Source organism: Buceros rhinoceros, unplaced genomic scaffold, assembly GCF_000710305.1.
Source record: "Buceros rhinoceros silvestris isolate BGI_N320 unplaced genomic scaffold, ASM71030v1 scaffold8255, whole genome shotgun sequence".
Classification (NCBI taxonomy): Eukaryota; Metazoa; Chordata; class Aves; order Bucerotiformes; family Bucerotidae; genus Buceros; species Buceros rhinoceros.
The window spans coordinates 33,026-56,620 of NW_010412232.1; the positions used below are offsets into that span (position 1 = coordinate 33,026).

Genomic DNA, 23,595 nt, shown 5'->3' on the forward strand with positions numbered 1-23,595 from the left:
TCCTTGTTCCTTCTTTTTAAATATTTTAATGAAGCCTATAGTTTGTCAATGCCTCTCCTGTTCCTTTAACAGAAGTTACAGGCAGATATGTTAGCTCCAAGTCATCTCAACACAAACTAATGAATTTTGAAAGCATAAAACATGATTTAAAAATAAATCTCCATTCGTATTACATGAAAAAAAATTTTTTTTTCAGCTACCACATCTACTCTCATATTATTAGGACAAATGAGGTCCTTCTCTGCCTAATTCACATGACATTTAATATGTTTCTAACATGCTGGCCTCCAATCGGGAGATTTGGAGACACACCACACATAACGCTGCTGTCTCCTTTGAGAGCACACGTAGAATCAGTCTTGAGGAGAAAAGACAGCGCAGAAAGAACCATGCCTCGACTACACCACCCAAGGAGACCTTCCGCTGTGCTCTTTGCAACCGGTCTTGCCTATCCCACATTGGCCTTTTCAGCCATCAGCGCGCTTGCAGTAAGCGTGGGTAAAGCCCTTCCCAAATCTTCGTCCATGAAGCCAAGCCATGATGATGAACATGCTGGTGCTCTCACTTACGCTCCCTAAGCATCCTCAGAGTTAACTAGTCATCTTCCTTCAACTTTTCCTTAAGCTTTATAGTAATTTGAGTCTAAAATCTTAATTTATATTGAAACAACCTTAATTTTTCTTCAGTTCCACCTTCCAGGAGACTGCATCACAAGCAAATGTGTACTTAAGTACACAAAGGACATTAATATGTAGTTAGACATGCATACTAAACTCCCAAGTGAGCAAAATTCTTGTGCACACCACATTGATTTTTCTCCCATCATTTATTGACATTATAATACAACAGGTTTCTTTGTAATCTGCTTATTAAATGGCTTTTTTTCAAAGGAATGTGAAGGTCAACATAACTAAAACTATTTCTCCACAAACGAAACAAAGCAATGACCTGTGTGTCAGCAACAATAATATGTAAACATTCTTTTTAGTTTATTTTCTCCAATCCTGTATACCAAAACCACGTGTATCTGTAAAGCTGTTAGTCCGAACAGAACAACACAACTGCAGAGAAGTTAGATGACTAGGTAAGCAAAAATTAAGTAAGCATAAAAAGATGATTTATTTCCAACACCATCCCCAACCCCCACCCAGAATAACTAACTGAAATGTACAGCACATTTTCTCAAGTATATACAGCCAAATTCAAAACTCCAAAACCCTCTACAAGAATTTTTCAAAAAAATAATACAGCAAATTCTAGATTTAAAAAAAGCCTCATTCTCTATAATAAACTCTCTAGTGCTACCAATCAATCTGTCTTCTTTCACACTTGAAGGAACTTCTCCCTACAAATCCTGCCGTAAGGAAAATGATAACACCCTTTTGAGGAAAAACTCAGGATATCCTTCTCAAGGTGTATAACTAGAAAAACCTCACAAATCTACTACTGCTGCTTCAGTTCACCTGAGTGACAGTATTCCAGGACTGAACTGCAGGAGCATATCACCCTCCTCTGAAGACCTCCTTTGTTTAGCTCTGAATGATATCTATTGTTACAATGCATGTCCAAGGCAGAGAACCACAGGGAAAATTGTTTTGTGAGAAAGGTATTAGCAGTTCAGAATCAGACGAACAGTGAATTGTGGACTGAAGAATAGGCATGTGATACTTAAAAATTCTGATATCTCACGTACATTAAACCTAAGCTTCAAAATGAGAAACATCTCCATTCTGTGCTTTCACAACACAGTTAAACAATCAGTACAAAAGAACAACCCAGATCATAAAACCTGCATAAAGCACAGAGAACTAAATTTGTAGGTCAGCAGGGGAGTATATTTACATTTTTCAGTACTTTTTTAAAAAAACCTCTTACTAAAGTAATTGCACTGACACTAGCAGTGTACTCGTACAGAGTGTCAGAAAGAAAGCTACCTGCCTGCTTCCATGCTTTCTTGCACCTGGACCTGCAGAGGCACTACTGCATCCTGGCAGGTCCCATGACAGAAGCTGAAGACTAAGCTGACACCCGTCCCCAGCCCCTCCTCTGAAATAAAAGCTTTGTTTTCAACTAAATCAGCTTCTTCAAATTGTTTACAGCACAGTATCATCATTCATAACTGTACAGGAAAGGGGGTTGCTAGGGACCTGGATCAATAAGGGGGGGGTGATGTTATTCTTGTCAAGCTGTTGTGCCAACTTTTATCAGGCTACAACAACTGTGAACCTGTGCTAACAAATGTGTAATCATCAGGGGCTGTGAATATACAGGGCAAATACCAGATAGCCTTTTCACTGCTAGAAACCCAAAAGGCCTTCTTTGAGAAGCAAAATAAGAGCCAGAAATTGTTCATCTTTTAGATGTAAGAACATTCACCCATGTTAAGAGCATATCTGTGAAATTCCGCCAGAAAAGTCTTCTCTTTAAGAAGACACACACACAAAAAAGAAAAACAAACCACCAAGGGAGTTTGACCTAACAGGGAATATTTCAGTTTAAACACTGCCCAAGTAACTCCCAAATTGTTTAAAACAGCATGACTTAAAATAATCAATGCTTCTCTGCTGCAGCCTTAGATTCCACTATTTTGCGAACAATATGATTTTTAATCCAGCAATTTAAACTGTTTCAAATTCCTAAATCCTACTATAGGTCACCTATTGAGTTGTCAAGCAGCTCTAAGCAGCATCTGCAGTGCAACAGTGCTCTAGTGGAAGCTGAGTCCCAGAACAATGCCAAAACAAAACAAAAGCAAAGCTACATAAATACAGATTCCCACACAGAGTAGCAAACTACACAGCAGAAAACCATCCTTGTTTTAAGCTTTTAACAGCCTGCACGGCAAGCACACCCAAAAGACACTTCTCAGTTTTGCCAAGGCCCACCCGTTCTCCTTCTAAACATAAAAAACCAAATCAACCTAACTTTAGCAAGGGATTGAGATGAATGATAGATCTAGAACTGAAGTAAATGCATCTCATTAAAAAAAAAAAAACAAACAACAACACACCTTTACACAATGGGGTAAAAATATCCCCCTTTCCCCACCCCCTTTTTTTTTTTTCCAGGAAGCTTAATTAGGTCTCCGAGTAAAGCCATGACATAATTCTTGAAAAAATTCTCTGTGTTTTGTTTATTAATCTTTATGATGGATGTATATTAGCAACGCACATGAGCGACTGAGGAAAATGATTAGGTCCAGTACACAGAAAGAAGCCACGCATTTGCATGAGATGCAAAGCCTGTATAAAGTTTTTCTTATCATCTTACACTTATCTTAAGAAGTAATTTAATGCTTTAAAACAGCACAAGTTGTAAGATGCAACATACTACACTTGCAAGTTTGGCACATGCTTGAGTTTAGTCAGAGTGAGAATAATTAATCCTAGATGCGTTGTGACTTACAGGCTGGTGCAGGAATTCTATGACAATGGAGAACTTTTGCATTTAAATGGAATTTTAATAGATCTCCTAAACCTATTTGGGAGGTAAAGGCAAGCACAGGACACTTTTGCATACAGAAGTCTGCTTAGAATGGTAACTCAGGTCTTTATTGTCAATCTAAATGAAGAAAAGAATGTTTGCAGAAACTGTTTAAGTGACCAGACTATCTTGTATAAAGTAAATAAACAATGAGTCCTCCTCATTGAGAGAAAGAACGAAAGAAGTTAAAAGTCAAGAGAAGCAAAGAAATTGATGTATGAAACACTCTATACAGCTACCTGAAAGGAGGTTGTAGCAAGGTGGGAGTCAGTCTCTTCTCCCAAGTAACAAGCCACAGGACGAGAGGAAACAGCTTCAAGTTGTGCCAGGGGAGGTTTATGTTGGATATTAAGGAAAATTTCTTCACCAAAAGGGTGGTAAAGCATTGGAACAGGCTGCCTAGGGAAGTGGTGGAGTCACCATCCCTGGAGGTATTTAAAGGATGTATAGATGTGGTGCCGAGGGATATCATTTAGTGGTGACTTAGCAGTGTTAGATTAATGGTCGGACTTGATGGCCTTGAGGGTCTCTTCCAACCAAAATGATTCTGTGATTATATGACTCATAACTTAAAACTCAATAAATCCAGCAATTAAAACTCACCAGAAGTTCTATTTCCCTTAGATCTGGCTTTATGGCGTCTGTGTGGCCCACATATACTATGTAACAGTACTCGAAGTGGGACAGAAGAAAGGCAGGTAAGCTCTTCGGTAATACTAGCTCTAGTTTTGTTATAGTAGCCTACTTTCAAATAGTTCTTAGAATAAAAATATCTTGAGTAAAGTCTTACAAAATGGAGTCTAAAATTACAACCTGAGGCTATAAATTCAAGGAAATAAAACACAGAGAGGCTTTCAAAGTTCATTACACATTTGGACGATGATGATTGTTGGGAGTTTCACATCAGTATTGTTCACAGGTCACAGGCTGCATAGTCCATACAAATCTATGTCTTAATTTGAAATCAAATTAAAACTTTGAGTTATTTGGTAGTAACTAGGCCCTAGTTTAGTGTAAGAATTGGTCAACAATATTCAGCTACATTCCCATCTGTCAAATGCATATAAGAAAAACTTAAATGTAACAAGAGATCCTTGTTTTTCTGGTGGTTTGTAGTTGCATTGACAAGGTACCTTTCCAAATAACTGAGTAGACTCTACACACAAACTGATATTGAATCTTCTGCATATGAAGTCTATACATACAATAAATACTGCAGTTCAACTCCCAAACACTGTAAAATACATAAACATTGTAATCCAACTCCAAAACATCATAAACTGATCAGAAAAAAGTTGATGTGCCCCCTCTAGTACCTGAGTTTAATATTCTGAATCTTCCTAAATCCATTTCAAAGCAAAAACCTCTCACCTGTAATAAGAAATTAAAATTGCAGAGTATATTTCAAAACTAATAAGCAAAGAAATTAATTTACTTTCATGTAGGGCCTGAAGGATTATATAAGATCTGAAAGCTTATGCAACTACGTCAATCCACAGAAGTTAAAGAGCAAATTTTGGCACCTCTGGTCAGCACAACTTCAATCTCTAGAATGCCAATTGATACAATATACTTAAGAATCACAGTACTGGCACAGGGCAGGGAACAATAAAAAAAGCTAACAAAACAAACCAAAAAAAGTGTCTCCAACACTACAGTCCCTCCTTAAAAGAGAATCTGGAAGGTAAAGAAAACAACATTCCCCCCCCCCCCCCCAAATATTAGATTTACAGGATTTCCACTCCTCAAGTCACATAGACTGCAACCTCAAAAAAATCTGGAAATTTGCTGGAAGCAGGAGGATGGAAGGAAAACAAAGTTGACGCAACAGAACCAAGTCAATCACATATTTAATGTGTCAAAAGTAAAAAAAAAAAAATATACAAAAATATGCTCAGCTGACAAAGATTTATGTCAGACAAAAGTATGCAAAAAATTCATACCTGTTGTCGAAAAGGGTACTTGCCCCTTTTAAGCCTGGTATGATTCTCTGCTTGACTACAAGAGGTCTATCATGTTAAAGAAGCTAAAGCACTGAGTTGGATAAGGCAACCTCACTTTGGCCTAACAAGAAAAAGTCATTTTGCATCACATCCGCTTATCATCTGGGCCATTCATCAAGCAACACATCAGTGTACAGTATGCCATACTTGTTTTCATAATTAAGGTTATTTTGCAAGCCCCTCCTTACTATAACAGCATTATGTGCAAAATGCTGCATTTGCTTAAAAATTACTATGAGAACTACAGAAATCAGAGGTAGCATTAAAAAAAAATTACAGCTAATTCTATGCAATAATCAGACCAAAAAGGAAGAGAATGAAAGAAACTACAGTAATCTGAAAAAAAGAAACAACTACTCCTACAGCAGAAGAATGTAAAGTTGAGGGTGTACAAGATTACATTAATAATGAATTAATAACAATGACAGAATTAAAGAAGTATTTCAAGAGTACAGATTTTATTGCTAAGTTGCAAGATGAGTTTTACAAGACTTGCTTATCAGTAACAAACACAGGAAACTTTGGCTCATATACATTACATCAGCCATAAAATCGGAACATGTCATACAGCACAACTGTAAGTAGCAGTCTGAATAACAGGAACATCAGGTGTAGTCTTACTAGTGGCAGCATCACAGCTAGCCTACGAGCTCATGACTCTGTCACCATGGAGGCATTAAAAGCAAGCAAAAAAAATCCTCCCTGCTCCTCCTTCCCATTTGGTATTTGCTAGGACAAGGAGCTGTAACATCATGTTGGAAACAACAGGCAGCTCCTTCTAGTAAGCGTCCACAGGCAGCTGGGTTCCCAGGCGAGCCACCCATGCCACGTCACACGGCGGCCTGCCACCAGTGGGATGGGCTGGAGATTCTGAGACACCATGCAGCCCCACCTAATGTAAAGGCAAGAGAGTGGGAATGAAGGTCCAGCTGTTGATGGGGCAATAACCTCTTTAGAGTTAAGCTACTCCCATCATCAAACATCACACCCCACAACTATCTTAGTTGGATCACAAACTAGCTGTACTTTTTGCAAGGTTAGTAATATTCTTGCAGTTTCATTAGATCTGTAGGATGACCTAGTTATTTCAGTAACTATCATTAGAATTAAAACTATGAAAACTATTACAAAAACACTTTTCCGGTTGTCAGGAATGACAGCAAAATTGTAGTAATTAAGGAAAAACTATGCATCTGCGAAAAGTATCTGCAGGTATGGCACCTAACCAAACCAGTAATGCTCCAGGTAATTAACAGCAAAGTCTTGTCATTACTTGTTCTAAACCATCACTTGCCCATACCTGTTTAGCTTCACGTACTTTTGTTTACCACTCCAATAAGACTGGAGCGATGAACAGCTTCCCATAAACACTGACAGAATCACACTTGATTAAAGAAAAAATACACTTCAATAGCAAGACTTTTAAATGTCACATTTTAAAAATTACTTTTATTTATATAAATGCCAGAAAGTATTTCTAACAACCTTTCAATACTGATTTGAAGATTTCTGTCTTAAATCCATGAATATTTAAATGGTAAAAAGCTTCACATAAATAAGAAAAAGTAGTCCTGCAGTGAAGATATCTTCACTCTCCAGTTATAGTTTGACTGAATCCATGAAAAAGTGTCATACAGTCACCAGCCTTTTCAAATTCATATTCCAATTTAAGTGGTTTCAGATACGAAGGCTACAAGTCAAAACATTCCAATGGCTCACATAAACCACTGGAGATGTTTTCTAAATAACTGTCAAGACTTTCTTGGATTTTGCATAATCATGCAAACATTAAAAAAGATGTCATTTCAATAATGCAGTGTCAGATATATGTGCATTCCTACACATACACAAATATCCCCTGCCGAGACGTTAAGACCTGGTATTTCATTTCAGGATGACACTGTTTCCCCAAGTTGGTCTCTGTTGTGAAGCTTCTGTTGTATCTTACAGAAACGAAACAGTTTAAAACCAGAATGAATCCCTTCAACTAAAATGTCTTTCAAGAAAACAGGACAAAAATGAAATCTTTTATTTGCCTACGCCCAGAGTAGATTTTACTGATTTTTTTATCAAGGTTAGGTCTCTGATTCCAGTCTTTAAAGTTTACATAGAAGATCTAAGTTCTTCTAAATACCTTTAAAGACAAGTTTATGCAACAGAATCAAGTCTCCGTCTGACCCACGCCACCTCCCATCCCCGCAAGTAATTAGTCTAGAAGCATTTAAATAACCCAAGCTTGTAAGCATTTTAAAGAATACCAGTTTACTAAACTGTATAACCAGTTTACAAACGTACTCTCTAGGAGGCAAAACCACAGGTTTCTGATCACCCAAACACATTCCCTAAAACTGCATCCATTTTGTAGCTTGTATCTGGATGAGTACGTATTTATCTGCTTTATGTAACTGAATGTACTAGGTCTATGACTCACTGAACTACTTGCTGTCAGCCCAGAAGAACGAGAAAGACCAACTTTGTAGCTGCTGGATCCGCCTTCAGTGAGGACTTGAAGATCAGAAAAACCTCATTTTTTAGTGGAAGGGAAGGCCTCAGCCACCTCAAGATCAATATAGAGACTTTGGAAATCTCTCATCACCCCACAAAATACTTCTTAGCATGCCCTATATTCTTTCCGAATATAAGCGACATGAGCCAGCCTACTGTATGTAAAACTGGTCTGTTAATTGTGACTAACTCTGCTATAAGTCACTTCATATCCTGACTGAAAAAGAACTATAAAACCAACCCAATGCCTCACATATCTAAATTTCTGCTTTCCCCCCTCCAATTCTCCTCCATGGTCAGTGGAAAAAAACCAAACATTTTTGGAGCTGGACAAACTACAGTCACAAGCGGACAAAACACTTCCAATTAAACAAAACAGGCAGTGGAGATTCAAACTTTGGTGACAATCGACATCTACAGGCAAAGAAACATCAAGCATTTAGCATCTATGACCAATTCTGTTGTAGCTTTAAGTTGCACCGGGTAGGAAAACAGATCAAAAATAATCTGTTTACTCTTCAGATTAAAAAAAGCTAGATTGCAAGCAGTATAGTATCATGGGACTCTGAAGCATCCAATAACTTGGAACTTTACATCCAGTGCATCCAGAAGCTCTATTTACTCAAAAAGAGTAAAGAGAAAGGACTGAAGAGTTTTGTTGTTTTCTTTAATGGAGTAAGTATTACGTGCTACTTTCTAATAAAAGAATGTTCACAATCAAGATTAACTTGCACACAAAGGAAACAAGTGAATATACCCTCTCTATCTTCCTAAAGTGTGCTTCTCCCAGGAGATAAAAGCCCCAAGAATCCAGGATGTTCTGTAACGGACTTCATGCAATGGCATTAATAAAACAGGGAGAGCTGTAGGTAGGTATATATTTTTATCCTAAACCCCGAATTATGGTATTCAGAAACTTTAATAAGGCCATTAGACAAACATGGAAAGCAGGCTGCTGACACAAATAGCCGTAGAGTCTTCTGTGCTAGACAGAAGCATACCAATTTGTAACCATGATTTCTCTCACACCCTGGAAATTGAGTGCTTCTAAAAGATACCTTCTTCGATGAAAATGAAACCAGCTAAAGCAACTGGCCTGAATTCTCATTCTGAGACTGGAATGAAGTATGGTACCGTTCCTACCTACCTGTACTTTACTCTTGCTCTCATGAAATGAGAAGGTAGTAAGTAAAGGGAAAATGCTTCATATATGACATTCGTAAAAGATTAAGCAAGTTTTATTCATTAGTCTTTCTTAACCTTTCTGAAAAGGAAGCCTCTTTTACATTAGAAATGCTGCAACGTACGATTCATATGATACTTTAGAAATGCACAAAAGCACTCTTAATTTTTAACAAAAGAAATACACAAGCTTGTTTGATTCCATTTCTCTTGTTTCACAGGAAAATATATTGCCTGATCTCTATTTCCCCAAACAAGGGTTAACTTCATAATATATGTTTGCTATAAATACTCCATAAGCAGCGACACACTTCAGGCTGTTCTGTTCTGTACAAGTCTACAAGTTGTATAGCAGATTCTGTGACACTCTTCCCTGTTAAGACAGCTATGAATAACCACACAGCTTAATTAGGTCTGTGGATAGGACTTCGCAGGTCCACCTAATGCTGCTTTGTAGTTTCAGATGTATACAACTTAACCCATCACTAGAGCACACACTATCACACACCTAAATTCCTACTCTAATTCGGAGTATTATTCATACTGGAAAGTCTACACAGAATTTAGTAACTTCTGAAAGTCATTCGTAAGAGTAAAAAAATTAAAATTAAAATGCTGTACTAACGTGTATTTAAACAGAATTTTAGAAGTTACTTGGAAGCCAGAATTGAATGAAGTCTGATAGAGGAATTCTAGATAAGGCATACATGCACTGCAATTTTCTAGGCTTGCAAGCAAGTGCAAAGGAAGACCTGGCACATGAATTTTGAAGCTCACTTTGCCATATCAATCTAAATACAAGTGAATAAAAAAGACAACATTCTACTCGAGCAGAGCTGCTGTCTCACTACTGGGAAGCAGCTGGTGAGAAGAAAAATCATGCTGTGCTGGCATAAGCTTTCATTTTTACCCAACATATGAAAGCATTAGCAAAATTTTATAGATAATCTACAGGGTACCGAAATTTAACCAAAAACCCTGCTGGAAGTTATGAATCAAAAAACCCCAGGCAAATTGCTTATACATAGCTACTTATTAGTTCATGAGGAAGACTAAACTGGCAGCTTACATTTTATCTTGTTCCTGTGAGTCTGAGAAATCCGTGCTGGAAATGACAATTAAATACTATGTTTTTACTTTAAGTTCCTCCTAAGAAGCCTGTTACAGCAATATCAGTAGTTCAGACTGCTGATGTGACTTAGTATCGAATATTAAGACAAAATAAAACAACAAAATCTTCTTACTCACACATTTCAATTAATTCACATTGGTAGGAAAGGGCAAATATTTTCCTTAAATACAGAGACAAGAAGACTTCAGATACCGAGGTACCTGAAATCTTAAGACCTGCAACACAAGTAAAGAGCTAACAAACAGTTAAAAAGCCAATCCTATCATCTACCTAATTTGCAAACACAGAGTAAAGAGAACAAAATTTGTGTACCGTGTTTCCAATATTATTAACTATAAACCTAATTTTCAATTTTGGAAAAAATAAAAATCAAGATTTTTAAGTTAATGTTTAAGCCTGTTCCTTCTACAGAGATCACCTACAAGTTATTTGTAGAACAAACTTCCAGCAAAATTTCCCACTGAAATTGAGACTCCTGTTAGTCTCAAATCCTCCTTAAATTTAACACCTTAAATTAACTGTTAAACAAAGTGATGAGTGATAGTTTAGGAAAAAAACCGTTGCAATGATCTAATTAAAGAACAAAAAAGGTTGTCAAATAATACAAATGCTTTACGGTTAAGATGCCACACATTTATTTTTAGAAAAGTAAGCCCATTCCCCACAATATTTATTGATGAACTGTCACACAGCATTTGGAATGCTTCTAGTAAAAAAGAAATACCTTATCACCATCTCATCCTATTTCAGGAAGCGCTATGAAATATTTCATCTGACCATCTCTTAAAGAACCCTAGAAAATACATTTTGATTTACATGCATGTAGGGGCATATACATATGCGTTTTAAGGTACTTGTATATATTTTAAGGTAACTTTTTTGTCATACTATTCAAAGCAGAAGTGTGCCACACTTTGAAGCAGTAAATCCTAGAATTCTAATGAATATAATCAGCATGTGAAGATTAATGAGCAAAACCTGCTTTATCGTTCCTGCAGAACACAGGAATTATTTCTTTTGTGTACTAGCAATCGAAACAGAATTTAAATGCCTCTACTCTGTGAATGTGTTTAACTTAAAGGTAACCTAACTGCAGCATATTTGCAAGTTTTGATCTTTTCAGAAGGGTCTGCAGAGTATTAATCTTACATATACTGTTTCAGATGCCAATTTTAATTAATCTACTAAAGCTTTAGAAAGAGAGAACAGACTTTTAGAGGATCCTGGATTAAAGCCAACTAATATGACAAGTAAACAAATCACAGGTCATGCTATTCATGCTCTGCCACAGTAAAACAGTAGTTATCACACCTGAAACTTTCAATATTAATAGTCACTTCCACAAATGTGAGAAGTGCATATGAAGAACAAGCTAAAAAATTAGTTTTTTTCTTTCTAGATTTTAGAAAATTAGCTACTAACATCTGACTATGTTTAACTGCATGCTCTATTACGTTGTTGCTACATGAACAAATAACTACTGGCAGGTTTAAACAAGCAGGAGAGCAGGAAAAAGTACAGGGGATAGTGTTTAAAACTTCAGAGAAAAACAGTCCCAACAGAAACCTGAACAGACTTACCACGGATTTTGTTCTTCCAACAACAGAAAACCACATTTTGATCTCCGGGACTACAGATCCTTGAAAGAAAAAAAACAATTCTCCACTTCTCTTTCAGCCCTCAACAGCAACCGCCACTCTAGTCTGCTGGATTTTCCAAGATACCCATCAAGATAATTCGGAGCTGGATGCTATGACACAGTGCAGCATTTATCAACACCACCGCCCCCCCCCCCCCCCCGCCACTCTAGTCTGCTGGATTTTCCAAGATACCCATCAAGATAATTCGGAGCTGGATGCTATGACACAGTGCAGCATTTATCAACACCAGCTATAACCAATACAATATTCAGACTGTTACGTAATCAGTTATGCTGTTCTGACTTTCATTTACTTTAGAGGCTTTATTAAACTTCAAGAACTACTAGAAAAAAAAAAAGGAGCCCTTTTGTACAAAAGACAAAAACCTCCAAATTAAACAGGAAGTAATGTGCTGGCCCACAGATGGCTGAGAAGTCACATGCGAAAGCCCCCAAAAAGCGATATATTTTTAAAGTAAACTGCATGCACACGCTGCTTCCAAATCATCTGGATTTCATAAAAACTTAACCACAGTGTGGCTGGGAGTCTGGCAGCTTTTAACATCAAAACAACTTTCAGGGTTAGAGCAACGAAAGTCTGCACACAACCTAAAAGGCGATACTGTTCCCGATGCCTGACCACTCCTACCAACTACATTTCCATATACCTATTACAAAAGCTGCTGCTAATAAAGCTATAGCAACATTAAGAAAGAAAACATGCAACACCTAAAAAACGATGGAACAACAAGTTACCTTTTTGGATTGCATCTGAAGCTATACAGTTAACTTCAAATAAAAATCTCTGTGAAGTATCCAGTTTAAGAAGTGCTGGTAAGTATTTTCCCAGTTTAAAAAAAAAAAACCAAACACAAACACCACACTGTTTACAGTGCTCTGGTAGCTAACAGTTGTTTCATAACTAAAGTTGTTTTCTCTGGTATGTATGCATATAGCGTACACGCTTAGTAGATAGTTGCTCGAAGGGGCTGTCCTGCCCCAGAAAACACCCTTATAGCAAAGTCAGGTAAACAGGGTGACGTGCAGCGTTTCTGCTCTCTCCAACACTCAGGGCAGGACTTTAAAACTTTTATTTCTCAGATACTCATACTTCATTTAATTAGACATAATGCACTTAAACATTCTGCCTGTCATTAGGTGGAAAGAGGATCAAACGCAGAGTTCCCCCAAGACATAACACTTCCATATAGCCCTTGACTCACCTCCTTTGGTTTTGTTTTTATGTCAATGCGTTTGCAATCACCTAGTATCACAACCCGAAATCATGTATCATAAGAACAAGCAGGTGCACAGCATTTTAATGCAAGTTGCCTCACTTCTCCGCCTGTATAACCTTAGCTTTAACTCCAATTCTCTTTTTCGATTGCAGCAGAGAAGCTGTGACAATCACTCTGTAATCAAGAACATCTGGTGAAAGGTATGGAATCTAATTTCCCCATTAAAAACTCCTAATTGATACAGCCTTTATTTACCTAGAAACACCTGTAAACTAATAAAACCTCAAAAAAACCCTATCAAATAAAATATTTGTTTCAGAGATGAGCACTGATTACTAGAAAAGTGTATTTTTTTGCAAAGGATAAAAGGAATAAAAGCACTGAGTAGGAATTACCTTTCGTTACGATCTCTGAGAATCTGCCCATTTCATCCATCTCTAGAGTATCACCAACCTACATTTTTACAAACTTCATGCAAAGCCCATCCATGAGAAGCCCATTAAGACGAAACAAGAAAGGCACGTCAGCACTGATATGCAAAGGCATTCTCACAGCATGTTACTGACAGCAACTATTTTGTCACATCACAGAAAAAAGCCAACTGTTTTCCTAACCAAAACTGAATAGATTTGTGGCTGTCTTTCACAGGTTGGAGCAAGGCCACCTGTTGACCAGCCACAGCATTTTCTTTTATTACAGCACTTCTCAAGCACTGTAGAAACCAATAGTTGGGTCAGCAATCAAACTGGGATCTTGTGCATGGCAGCAGTAACTGTGTGTTTCTGAAACTGAATATATGCTTTCGTTTTTTTCAGCTATAAGGTAGTCTCAGATGAGCATCTGACAGCCAAATTCTTACTATTTAAAAAGTTAGAAAAACCTCTCACACTTGCCTCTCGTCATTTCAGGCTTTCTATCCAGTTAATGTTTAGAAAATTTTAACTAAAGTTCTACTGGACTTCTTCCTCCATTTTCCTCAGCCAAAGGAAAAAAATGAGAATTTTAATTTTTATGCTGGTAAAAGTTATGTGACTTGAGACACGTCATAAAAATTATTAGTAAAAGTCAACCAAAAAAGGGAAAGAAAAAAATCCACCCACTATTTCTATCTTCTCAGTCACACTCATTCAATTCTCTAATCTGCTCTGGCCGGATAGAGAAGCCTATTACAGGAATAACATGTTATTAATTACTTACAATAACCAACTTTGAAGCCCATGAAGCAATGCTTTGAAAATCCTATTTAACTGCTACAGCAGTTTGTTTCAACACTTAATGCAAGACAATTATTTCTATCCAACGAACATTGCTGACTTCAAATTAAGCATAAGTTTCTATTCTGTTTACGCTGAAACAAAAGCAAAAATCTGCCTCTTGCTTATTTTAGACTGAGATTCAAGACATAACCCTTTGAAAATCAGAATTCCAATACTGCTGCAGGCACATAGCAGCAAGATGAAATGCAATCACTGCCTGAATCAGTGAACGTTTCTGCAGCTGTGCTGAGATGAAGACTGCTTCTTCCATCACTGATCACGTTAAAGAAATCATGAAATTGGTTCAATAACTTGTAAATAATTTTCAAATCAAGCTTACACACCAAACAGTAGTACTGTTACATACTGCTAATGCAAATTAAAGACTATCAGTTGTTAAAACAATGTATATCTCAATGTATATACCCTGCTCCTCCCTACATGAGAAACCAGATTTCACAGTTAAAAGTTCAGAAGGTAATTTCCACTGCACATTTTGAAACATTCAACAGAAATGCAGAATGCAGTCACAAGTCTGACACATCTAATCTGGCACAACTCAGCATCTAGTATTTGCTTCACAAATTACTAGTCCACTCCACCAAAATAAAAGCAAAATACTGAATTATATTGTGCAGATCCTGAAGGTTTCCCCAGTAACTGCTGACTGTTAGCAATAAAATCCTCACACTTGGTATTCCTTTACAGAGGTCAGCAATAAATGTGACCATGCAAGATGACCATTTCAAGAACAGACTATGACATGAGTAAAGTAAAATATAGTGCTGTTTAGAAGGAATTAACTATGTGAGATAACTGAAAACAGTAAACCAATCATGTTTGCAGCCATGCACTAAGTACCTAAGAGGTCTACAGCATTCTGAAGTTTCATGTACTGCAGTGAAGAAACATTAGGAAAGACTTGTCCTATCTGTTGTACACCACATAATTAGGAGGGCTTTTGGATATCACTGTGGCATAATAAGAAGCTTAAAACTCAAAGGTTATGTCTGATATGTGACCCACTTAATAAGCAAAACCATCCAACTAGTGGAGTCCTCCATCTGGTGGCTGGAGTTGAATGTGCATTCTATTCTTTACTATCTAGTGCTACTAAGAGTAGCATACACCCGGAATTTTGGCAAGTCAGGGCAAGAGGTATACCCTCCTACACCAAGCTTCTTAATATACTGTAGCTCTCTTCTATAAAGAGGCAAAACTGAAGTCATACATGTATCTGTACACTGTGCAAAAGGTAAGGTGTTGTCTTCATAGCAGAAGGTATGCAAACTAATGTATAGATTTGGATTATTTTATTTATTCAGCAAGTTTAATAAAACACCACACATTTTATTCTTTATACTTACTGCTTTCCATTCCTAGATACTTCCGCTACTAAATAAGACTGTTTATTAATTTCATTTAATGCCAATTTTTGTCTCTGAAAAAATGAATAAACCTGTAGTAGAGGTTTAAACTTAAATGTCAAAATAAATACGTCCATATTACATTTCTTTGTGTTCTTCACATCTGTGTATTTTACAGAAACATTCTCCAGCCAGAATAAAAGTATGATCAACATGCTACACACAACAAACTTAAGGGAAATAGATTTTTCCATTAATATTTTCCACAGTAAGCTAATTAAAAAAAAAAGCAAAGCTTTTTAGGTAAAGTGATTTCAATACCTTGGCAGCAACAATGCTCAGGCCCATTCCATTTTGTTTTTTTAGTGTTACAGTGATAATTTCAGGTTCTTTCCTCAAAGGTTGTGCCTATCAAACAAGGAAAGGGAAAGAAGAAAAAAAAAGACAAAGAGTTCACATTCACTGTCGGACTAGGAAAATTACTGCGCAAAATAGTTCGTCTACAACCAAAACTGAATTGCTAGTGTGGCAGCAGATCTCATCCTAAATAATGTCCGGTACTCCATTGTGAAGGCAGAATCTCTAACATTTTATTGAGATGAAATCATATTATCAAGTACTACACCTGTGTTATGAACACTGCTGAAGCTTTGAAGTCTACCCACTCTAATTTAGTTTTATCTCACATAGTTTAATTCTCTAATTTAGTAAAGAGATTATTATTGATACACAATTTGAAATGTGACAGGCCTATAAAACCATAGTAACTTCTAATGAAAACAGAAGTTCAGACTCAGTAGGTCCCTATTCAAAACGTAAGGGTGATCTACACAGAGCTCAGTTTTTAGTGCTGCATCTACAAGATAGTAATTCTGCAAAGATATTGACGCCAATTAATTTCAAAGGCAGAGTTAAAGCCTTGAAAGAAAGTTCCAAAAAAATTTCACTTCTGAAAACTCTGTAACTCGAACACAGTCTTAGCCCCTAAACTTGGTCAGTAATTTTTTTGTATCTTCAAAAAGTTCCCTCTACTCAAAAAGTTGCTATCACAGCCTTTATCAGCCAAAGCATATTAAAGTTAAAGAACCCAAACTTGTATTCATATTAAAAATTAACTACAAGTTCCACAAGATCCACAACAAAGTAAAAATACAAGCAAAGGAAATTAATTAAAATAATATTAACACTTTTTTATTAAGTTCAAGTATTAGAAAAGCAAGTAGTTTTTGAGCTAGCAGTATTCTAGCCCTCCTGTGACAAGCATGGCAGGAAAACAGAAGCTGTTTGTGCTTTTAAGATTTTTTCCATTAATTTAAAGAAAAACATTATTAAACTAATTAAACAAATAAGCATACACACTGGAAAAAGTAAGCCGTTGGGAACATAACTTTGCTATTAGTTTATAGGGAACTTATCTCTTGGCCTAGCCTGAGCAGCCCAGACTACCAACAGAAGCAGAACTATGAGAATAGTTTTGGCTTGGGGAGGAAAAAAACCTGATCCAAACCAAACCAACCCAACCCCCAAACCTCACAGTTATAAAATCGAACATTAACCTAGTATGTAGATTATGTAAACATGTTGCACCAAGAGGTTACTTGTGAACTGGCACTTAGAACACTGTCCAGACACCAAGACTAAGGACTTTTAGAACTCTCAAGCTTGGCACATCAATTAACATACATGCATCAGAGAGAACAATAATTAGATCAGGTTAACTGAACAGTCTTACATGATGTTCATGTCCATGGATGAACGGAATAGTAGCACCCACTCATCCTCCATTTCTTTAACAAGCCTTTGTAAGGAAGACTGAACAGAACTCCAGCTTTTTTTTTAGTGTGAGGAACAGCAAGTACCTAGCGTAAATTCAGATAACTTTTGTTTCCACAAAATCTAAATAATGCATTTCTTTAGAGCACAAAGGGAGGAGGAAGTGTATGATGTCTCAAGAAGGTCTCTACTGTATTTTCCTCAATCAAATGCCTGTTTATCAAGACACCAAGCCTGCAGAGCCTGGCTTATCAGTTCAAGAATGGGCTCTGCTGCACCAGTCATACAGATTTAGGAGATGCTCTCTTCTGAAAGCACATTCTTTAGGCCACTGCAGCAAGACTGCATAATGTCATCTAACAAATGTCAGGTTCTGAAGAGAGCAAATGAAGCTTTCAAGTCCCTCTGAATAACGAGGGACAATTATTTTTCACAGAAGGCCTTAGGAAAATAATTCCATGTTGGCCTTCCTGATTTCATTGAAATACTGATTTTTAAATATGAAGCTACTTCTGTTTAGTTGCTCTAAAAATAATTTTACTAAAGCCACCATCTTCCTAAAATCAAGTTGTGCTGTAACTTTGGTATTTTTCGTTCTCACATATTAAAGAAAAGAAAACCCAAATCAAAAACCCAACCCACCACAAAAAACAACAAAAAACCTCCAACAGAAAAAAAAAAAAAAAAGACTTCACACTGAAGTGAAACCCTTCCTTTTCTAATGAAAAGGAAAACTAAATAATTTTTCCTGAAAACCTAGGAGAAAAAAAGAATTCCAGATTACAACTTAGTACTAAACATTTAGTTGGTAACTGCCAGTTTATAAATAAAAGCAGCCTGCAGCTCTACTCACATTACAAGTTCATAACAGATCATAACTATATATAATTTTGCCTGTGTTTAAAAGGAACTTCTTCACTGTTTACCCCCATGGTAAGGGAACGTGACAGTTTGCTTATGTGAGAATTATATCATGCCATAGCCTAGAAAAACACTGACTTTAAAAATCTGCAAACAAAATCACTGATAACTACAAGTTTAATAATGAAGCCTGTTCTTCCTAATAAGGATTAAAACTGATCATATAAAACAACAGTTTTAAGACTTATTCACTGAATCAATACTTACTAGCTCAGCATTCTCATGTGACAGGTGACTTTCATAGTCTGCACCTTCAAAGTATATTGTCCACGTGCCTGGTGACCGTGGATGAGGTGTTAGTCTACAAAACCCTAGAACAGAAAATAACATCATAGTCAGGGTATTTAAAGATTAATTAAAATCCACAGCTTAATTAAAATCAAATAGCCTGACACAAGGAAACACCAAATAGCAGTATTTATCTTTTTATATTTATTAGTACATTGAATACCTCAGATGCCATTACGCACTTCACTGCAACTTTATGGTATCTACAAAATCCTACAGTTCAATAGATCCTGCTTTTGAGAAACCTATGTGTTTAAAAAAAACACTACAAGCTTATAGAAGACTCTTGGGCTGCAAAATATTGCTTGAACCAACCAGACTCAAAAGAGACATAAAACAGCAAGTCATCTTTTAGCATACAAACCACCAGAACTCTGAATCAGATAGCATCACAGACATCACCTGCTTTGCAGAGTCTAGCTAAACCAGTGTCGGCAGAAGTGAAGCTTCGCCTGACTCACTACTTTTAACGCAACTACGCAATTACAAATGGGGTTTTGTTTGACTTGGGTTTTTTTGTTAATTGAACAATTCCTAGAATTTTGAAAAAAGGAGCCAGAGCAGCTGACAGGTATTCAGTACTGTCTCCTAAATCAGGAACAGTGAGAATCCACGCCATAGTCAAATTACAAATCACTCCGTCCAAATAGATGAGACACTCCTCACAAAGCCCATCCTTCAGCAATTCGGTTTACACTGATTTACTGCAAATAATTTAATGGATAACTAAAAAGTTAAATCTTGATGTACACATTAAAAAAGCTTTACTTGTAGTAAATATACAGACATTTGTATGGCTTTACATAGTTCTTCACTTGTCCACAGATAGAGTCAAGAGCCTCCTTCGCCGTCCTATCTGCCATGACACTCCTACGTAAATTTTAAACAACTGCTTTTGACACAGAAAACTAAGAAATTATGTAACAAAAAAGTTTCTCATAAAATTGAGTAGCAAAAGATAAGGATCATAACTTATTCATTCATTGTAAATGCTCTGACAGACTCCCTGCTTTAACTTTCTCAAGTGTAGACGACTTTATTCCAATCACAAGAGCTCTGGAGAAACTGAAGTTTTGTTGGACTACAAATGCCCACGCGATACTTGCCTGTGTTGATGAACATTAAAAGAATTATTTTAAGTTTGTGGGTTTTTAATGTTATATAGAAGCAGCTGATGAGTAAAAAAAGTGACTTAACTATTGAATTCACATTAGCTTTAGAAGTGAGCTAACTGTGAAATTGTTGAAATAAAATTTACATTTATATAAATTTTTGCTGCTCTAGGACCAAAATCCTAAAAAGGTCTAGAGCAAAGGCAAAACAAAGTTTAAGCAGGAACTAGCAACTCAGCACTACTTATTTACAACCATTAAAGGGAATGAACAGGACAGGGAGAAAGGCTAAGGATTAAAAAAATCTGCATACTTTTTATGGATTCTGAAAGTAAATACTTGAAGAACATAGTATAAAAAGATTGAAACTTATAGAAAGAAAAAGAATGTGGTTTATTTTTAACTAAAAATATATTTTGCATTCTGTGCTCACTAGACCAAAAAAAGATCATTGTAAAACAAGAACTAACCTCTCTGACAGAGTGGATCTAAAAATTCCTGTAAACCACTTGGAACATTTCTCACAACATCACAGGAATAGCCATCTTCTGGTAAAAGAAAAGGTAGCTGTAAGTCAGGATCTTCTTCCAGTTGGACTTCTCGGCCATCGCTGCGAGCAAGTTCATCAGCCGTATTTTCTGCAACAGTTACTACATTCTCTATCAATTCCTGGACAGAAGGCAGAAAGATGATGTTACTATAATGGTATAATTTTCATTAAAGGAAAAAACCTAACTTTAACAAAATACTAAGACCGCAATAAAAAGGAATTTGGAAATTAATATAACTAAGGTATTTAACTTCTTCAGCTCCATTACGTACAGTCAACACATTGCATTGCTTTAATTTGATTAAATAAGCTCACAGATGATATAGGCAGAGCATATAACAGAAGCATTTATTTTCAAACCTTGTGATGCATGCTTTCACTAGATATGAGAGCTGTATTTAAAAATACATAGCAGAGAACATGCATGTGCAGAGATGGAATCACAGGAAGCTTTCAAATACAGACACCTCATTGAGCGTATATATACTTCTGTAAGATTAAATACATAGAAAAGAAACAGACAGCTTGTGTAAACCAGGATTTTCAAATCCATCAGAACACATACACCCACAAAGGACCAATAGCATATATAGTTCCCTAGTTTGGAAGCTATACAGAACTAATTTAATTGTACATTTTCTTGAAGCTCAGTATAATGTGAAGGATCCCTTAAGGTATATACCTGTTTTTTAAACAACACTGTAGAAGCACACAAGACAAATGCAGGATCACCCAAGGTGCGGCAGGGAACTTAAGTTTTACACTTGGTGCACAACTGTTCACCTTAAAAATCACAAAGAGCTCTATGAAGCCAGAGTACTTTTCACAATGTAACTACTGTGGTTGCACATAGCACACAGTAGTCTTCCTTTCACATTTTAGAGAGATCTAGAAAATTTCAGAATTGTGTCTGTTACTAGACAGTATGAACTGAGGAAAAATAATGCAGAAGTTAACAAAAATTAAATTCCTAACAACTTCACAAAATGTAAAGGTCCAAACAGCACTTCATATTTCTACATACTTCTATTAAGCCCAAATTTCTCAAAAGAGTGCACAATGAAAAGGCTCTTCTCTCTCTCCCCAAGCATTTCCTCCATTTTTTTGTCATCTTACAGGCCTTAGGCTGGCCTTAATTTTACCATTGAAGTATTCAGTTGTTAAGTGAAATTAAAGAAGGTTACAGGCAACTTCTTAAAAAGATATAAATAGTAATTCTGAGCATTCAGTCTCTTCCAAGTTGCATGCTCTGCCTTAGGAACCAAGAAATCACCCCAGGTTTGACTGATCACTTATATTTCAACAAGCAGGCAGAACCAATACTTAAAAGTATCTTCACCTCTAGTTAACCCACGTTCTTTCTGGAAGAGAATTGTGATTTTGCTGGCATCTAGACAGAATTACTACTATTAATTTATCTGAAGCTACTACAAATATTACGTTTAGATCCCTTTCATACAAGTGTTTGCTTTATCAAAGTTTCAGATGTGACTTCCAGTCTCTTTCTACGACTTCTGCTTGGCTCCCAAGACCAGCCTAACAGTTTGGTCTTAATCTCTCTCAAGTTACACTAAAGCGCAACTCAATCTGTAAGCCTGATAGAACCATTTTATTACTGCAGCACAATGCAGAATACATGAGAGAAAATCATGTAAGCATTCTCATCCAACCGTTCAGTTTCAGCAAATTTCCAGGGAGGAAAGCAGACTGTCTTTAGAAGTGCTCTTTGAGAAGGGCCTTTTTACCGTAACAGGTGCTAATGTTTAAAAGAATTACATCACACTAAAATATGCAGAGTTAAATACATTTATATTCCTTCGAACAAATTCCAGACCTTGATGTTTTTCAGATTGGAGAGCAGTAACTCAGGATTTGAGTGTACAAGTCTTTTTCATAGTAAGGAGCAAAAAAGCCCCAAATAACAATGCACAAACTAGACATATTGTAAGCCTCCCTCTGACACAAAGATGACTGTCAAATCAGGGCTAGATTTCTTTGGAGGTCTCTAAATAATATTTCTAAACTGTGGAATTCTACCTATATGTAAATAGGGAACACAAGCTACGTTCTTTCAGCAAGACCTTTTTGGTTTGTTAGCCAATACATAAAAATATATCCAAGCTAGAAGCCTCCCTAAACAGCTTTAGAACCATTGCACTAGTACCTTCTTTTTAATAAACTGTAATAAGCTGTATCAAAAGTTCCTAAAAACTAAACTTTGCAGGCAATCCATTCAGTTATACAGACACTAAAATGTCTTCACCTTTTAAGATTTTTTTGAGACCAGTCAACTATCAGGGTTCAACTTAAAAGTTTTTTACAATTCTGCAAGAACACAAAACCAGGTTTGACCTTTGGCAAAAAGATTTTTCCCACTGATAAAATTTGGTCAGTTATGTCTTAAATATCAAGACAAAAAACAGTTCTGAAAATGACATTTTATATATATCCACATACATGTTCTACATATCAATCCGTCCATCAAAGAATGATCTGTCCACTGCTTGTATGAAGGGATTCGAGAGTCATAGAGTTTTACATCCGACACGTTAAAAAGCTTAGTGTTTCTGTTTCTTTCATTTGGTTTCTACAAATTATCTCTCTTTGCTGCTTCTAGTTACACACAGAACCAGCTTTTGGGAGTGCTCTGTACACCTCTCATCTACCACCATACTGGTTTTCATCCATACGTGGTGTAAGGTGCAGTAACATCTCTCCAAGTATGCTCAACATGCAGTGTTACCTCACTTTCCAACTCAGTCTAAGAGACACTTTTGATAATATCTTGCTCAAGTTGCAGTGAAGTACACCCAAAGCTGGTGGCCTGAAACAGGCTGATATCACAATATTTCTTATTGTATGGAGAGCAGACTGCCCACGCTGACTTGTAACAATTCCAAACCAGTCAAACATAAGATAGCTATTTTAAGCCAGCGTTTTTACTTTATATTTCTCAGGTTAAGTGTAAACACCACAGTATGTGATAGAAGAGACTTACTGTTGGGATTAGTGGTTCATCGGGAGCACAGTGATAATTCTGCAACAAAGCTTGTAGCTGCAGAGAATTCAGCTTAAAGCAAGTACTGTTAATATTTGGAACATCTGCATGTGAATATTTGTCCATGGTAAGCAGTGTGGTTGCCTAG

At 36.6% G+C, this 23,595-nt stretch overlaps 1 protein-coding gene across 1 annotated transcript in view; it reads right to left on the bottom strand.

The window, feature by feature from the left end:
• The window catches only part of MLLT4 (myeloid/lymphoid or mixed-lineage leukemia (trithorax homolog, Drosophila); translocated to, 4), a gene marked incomplete at its 5' end in the record, with an annotated part of 61,335 nt that overhangs the window by 26,288 nt on the left and 11,452 nt on the right, over nt 1–23,595 (bottom strand). The window contains 4 exons of the mRNA XM_010136307.1: nt 16,127–16,213; nt 18,707–18,810; nt 20,370–20,568; nt 23,448–23,591. Coding sequence (XP_010134609.1) covers nt 16,127–16,213; nt 18,707–18,810; nt 20,370–20,568; nt 23,448–23,591 — 534 coding nt within the window. The remainder of the gene's footprint in view (nt 1–16,126; nt 16,214–18,706; nt 18,811–20,369; nt 20,569–23,447; nt 23,592–23,595) is intronic.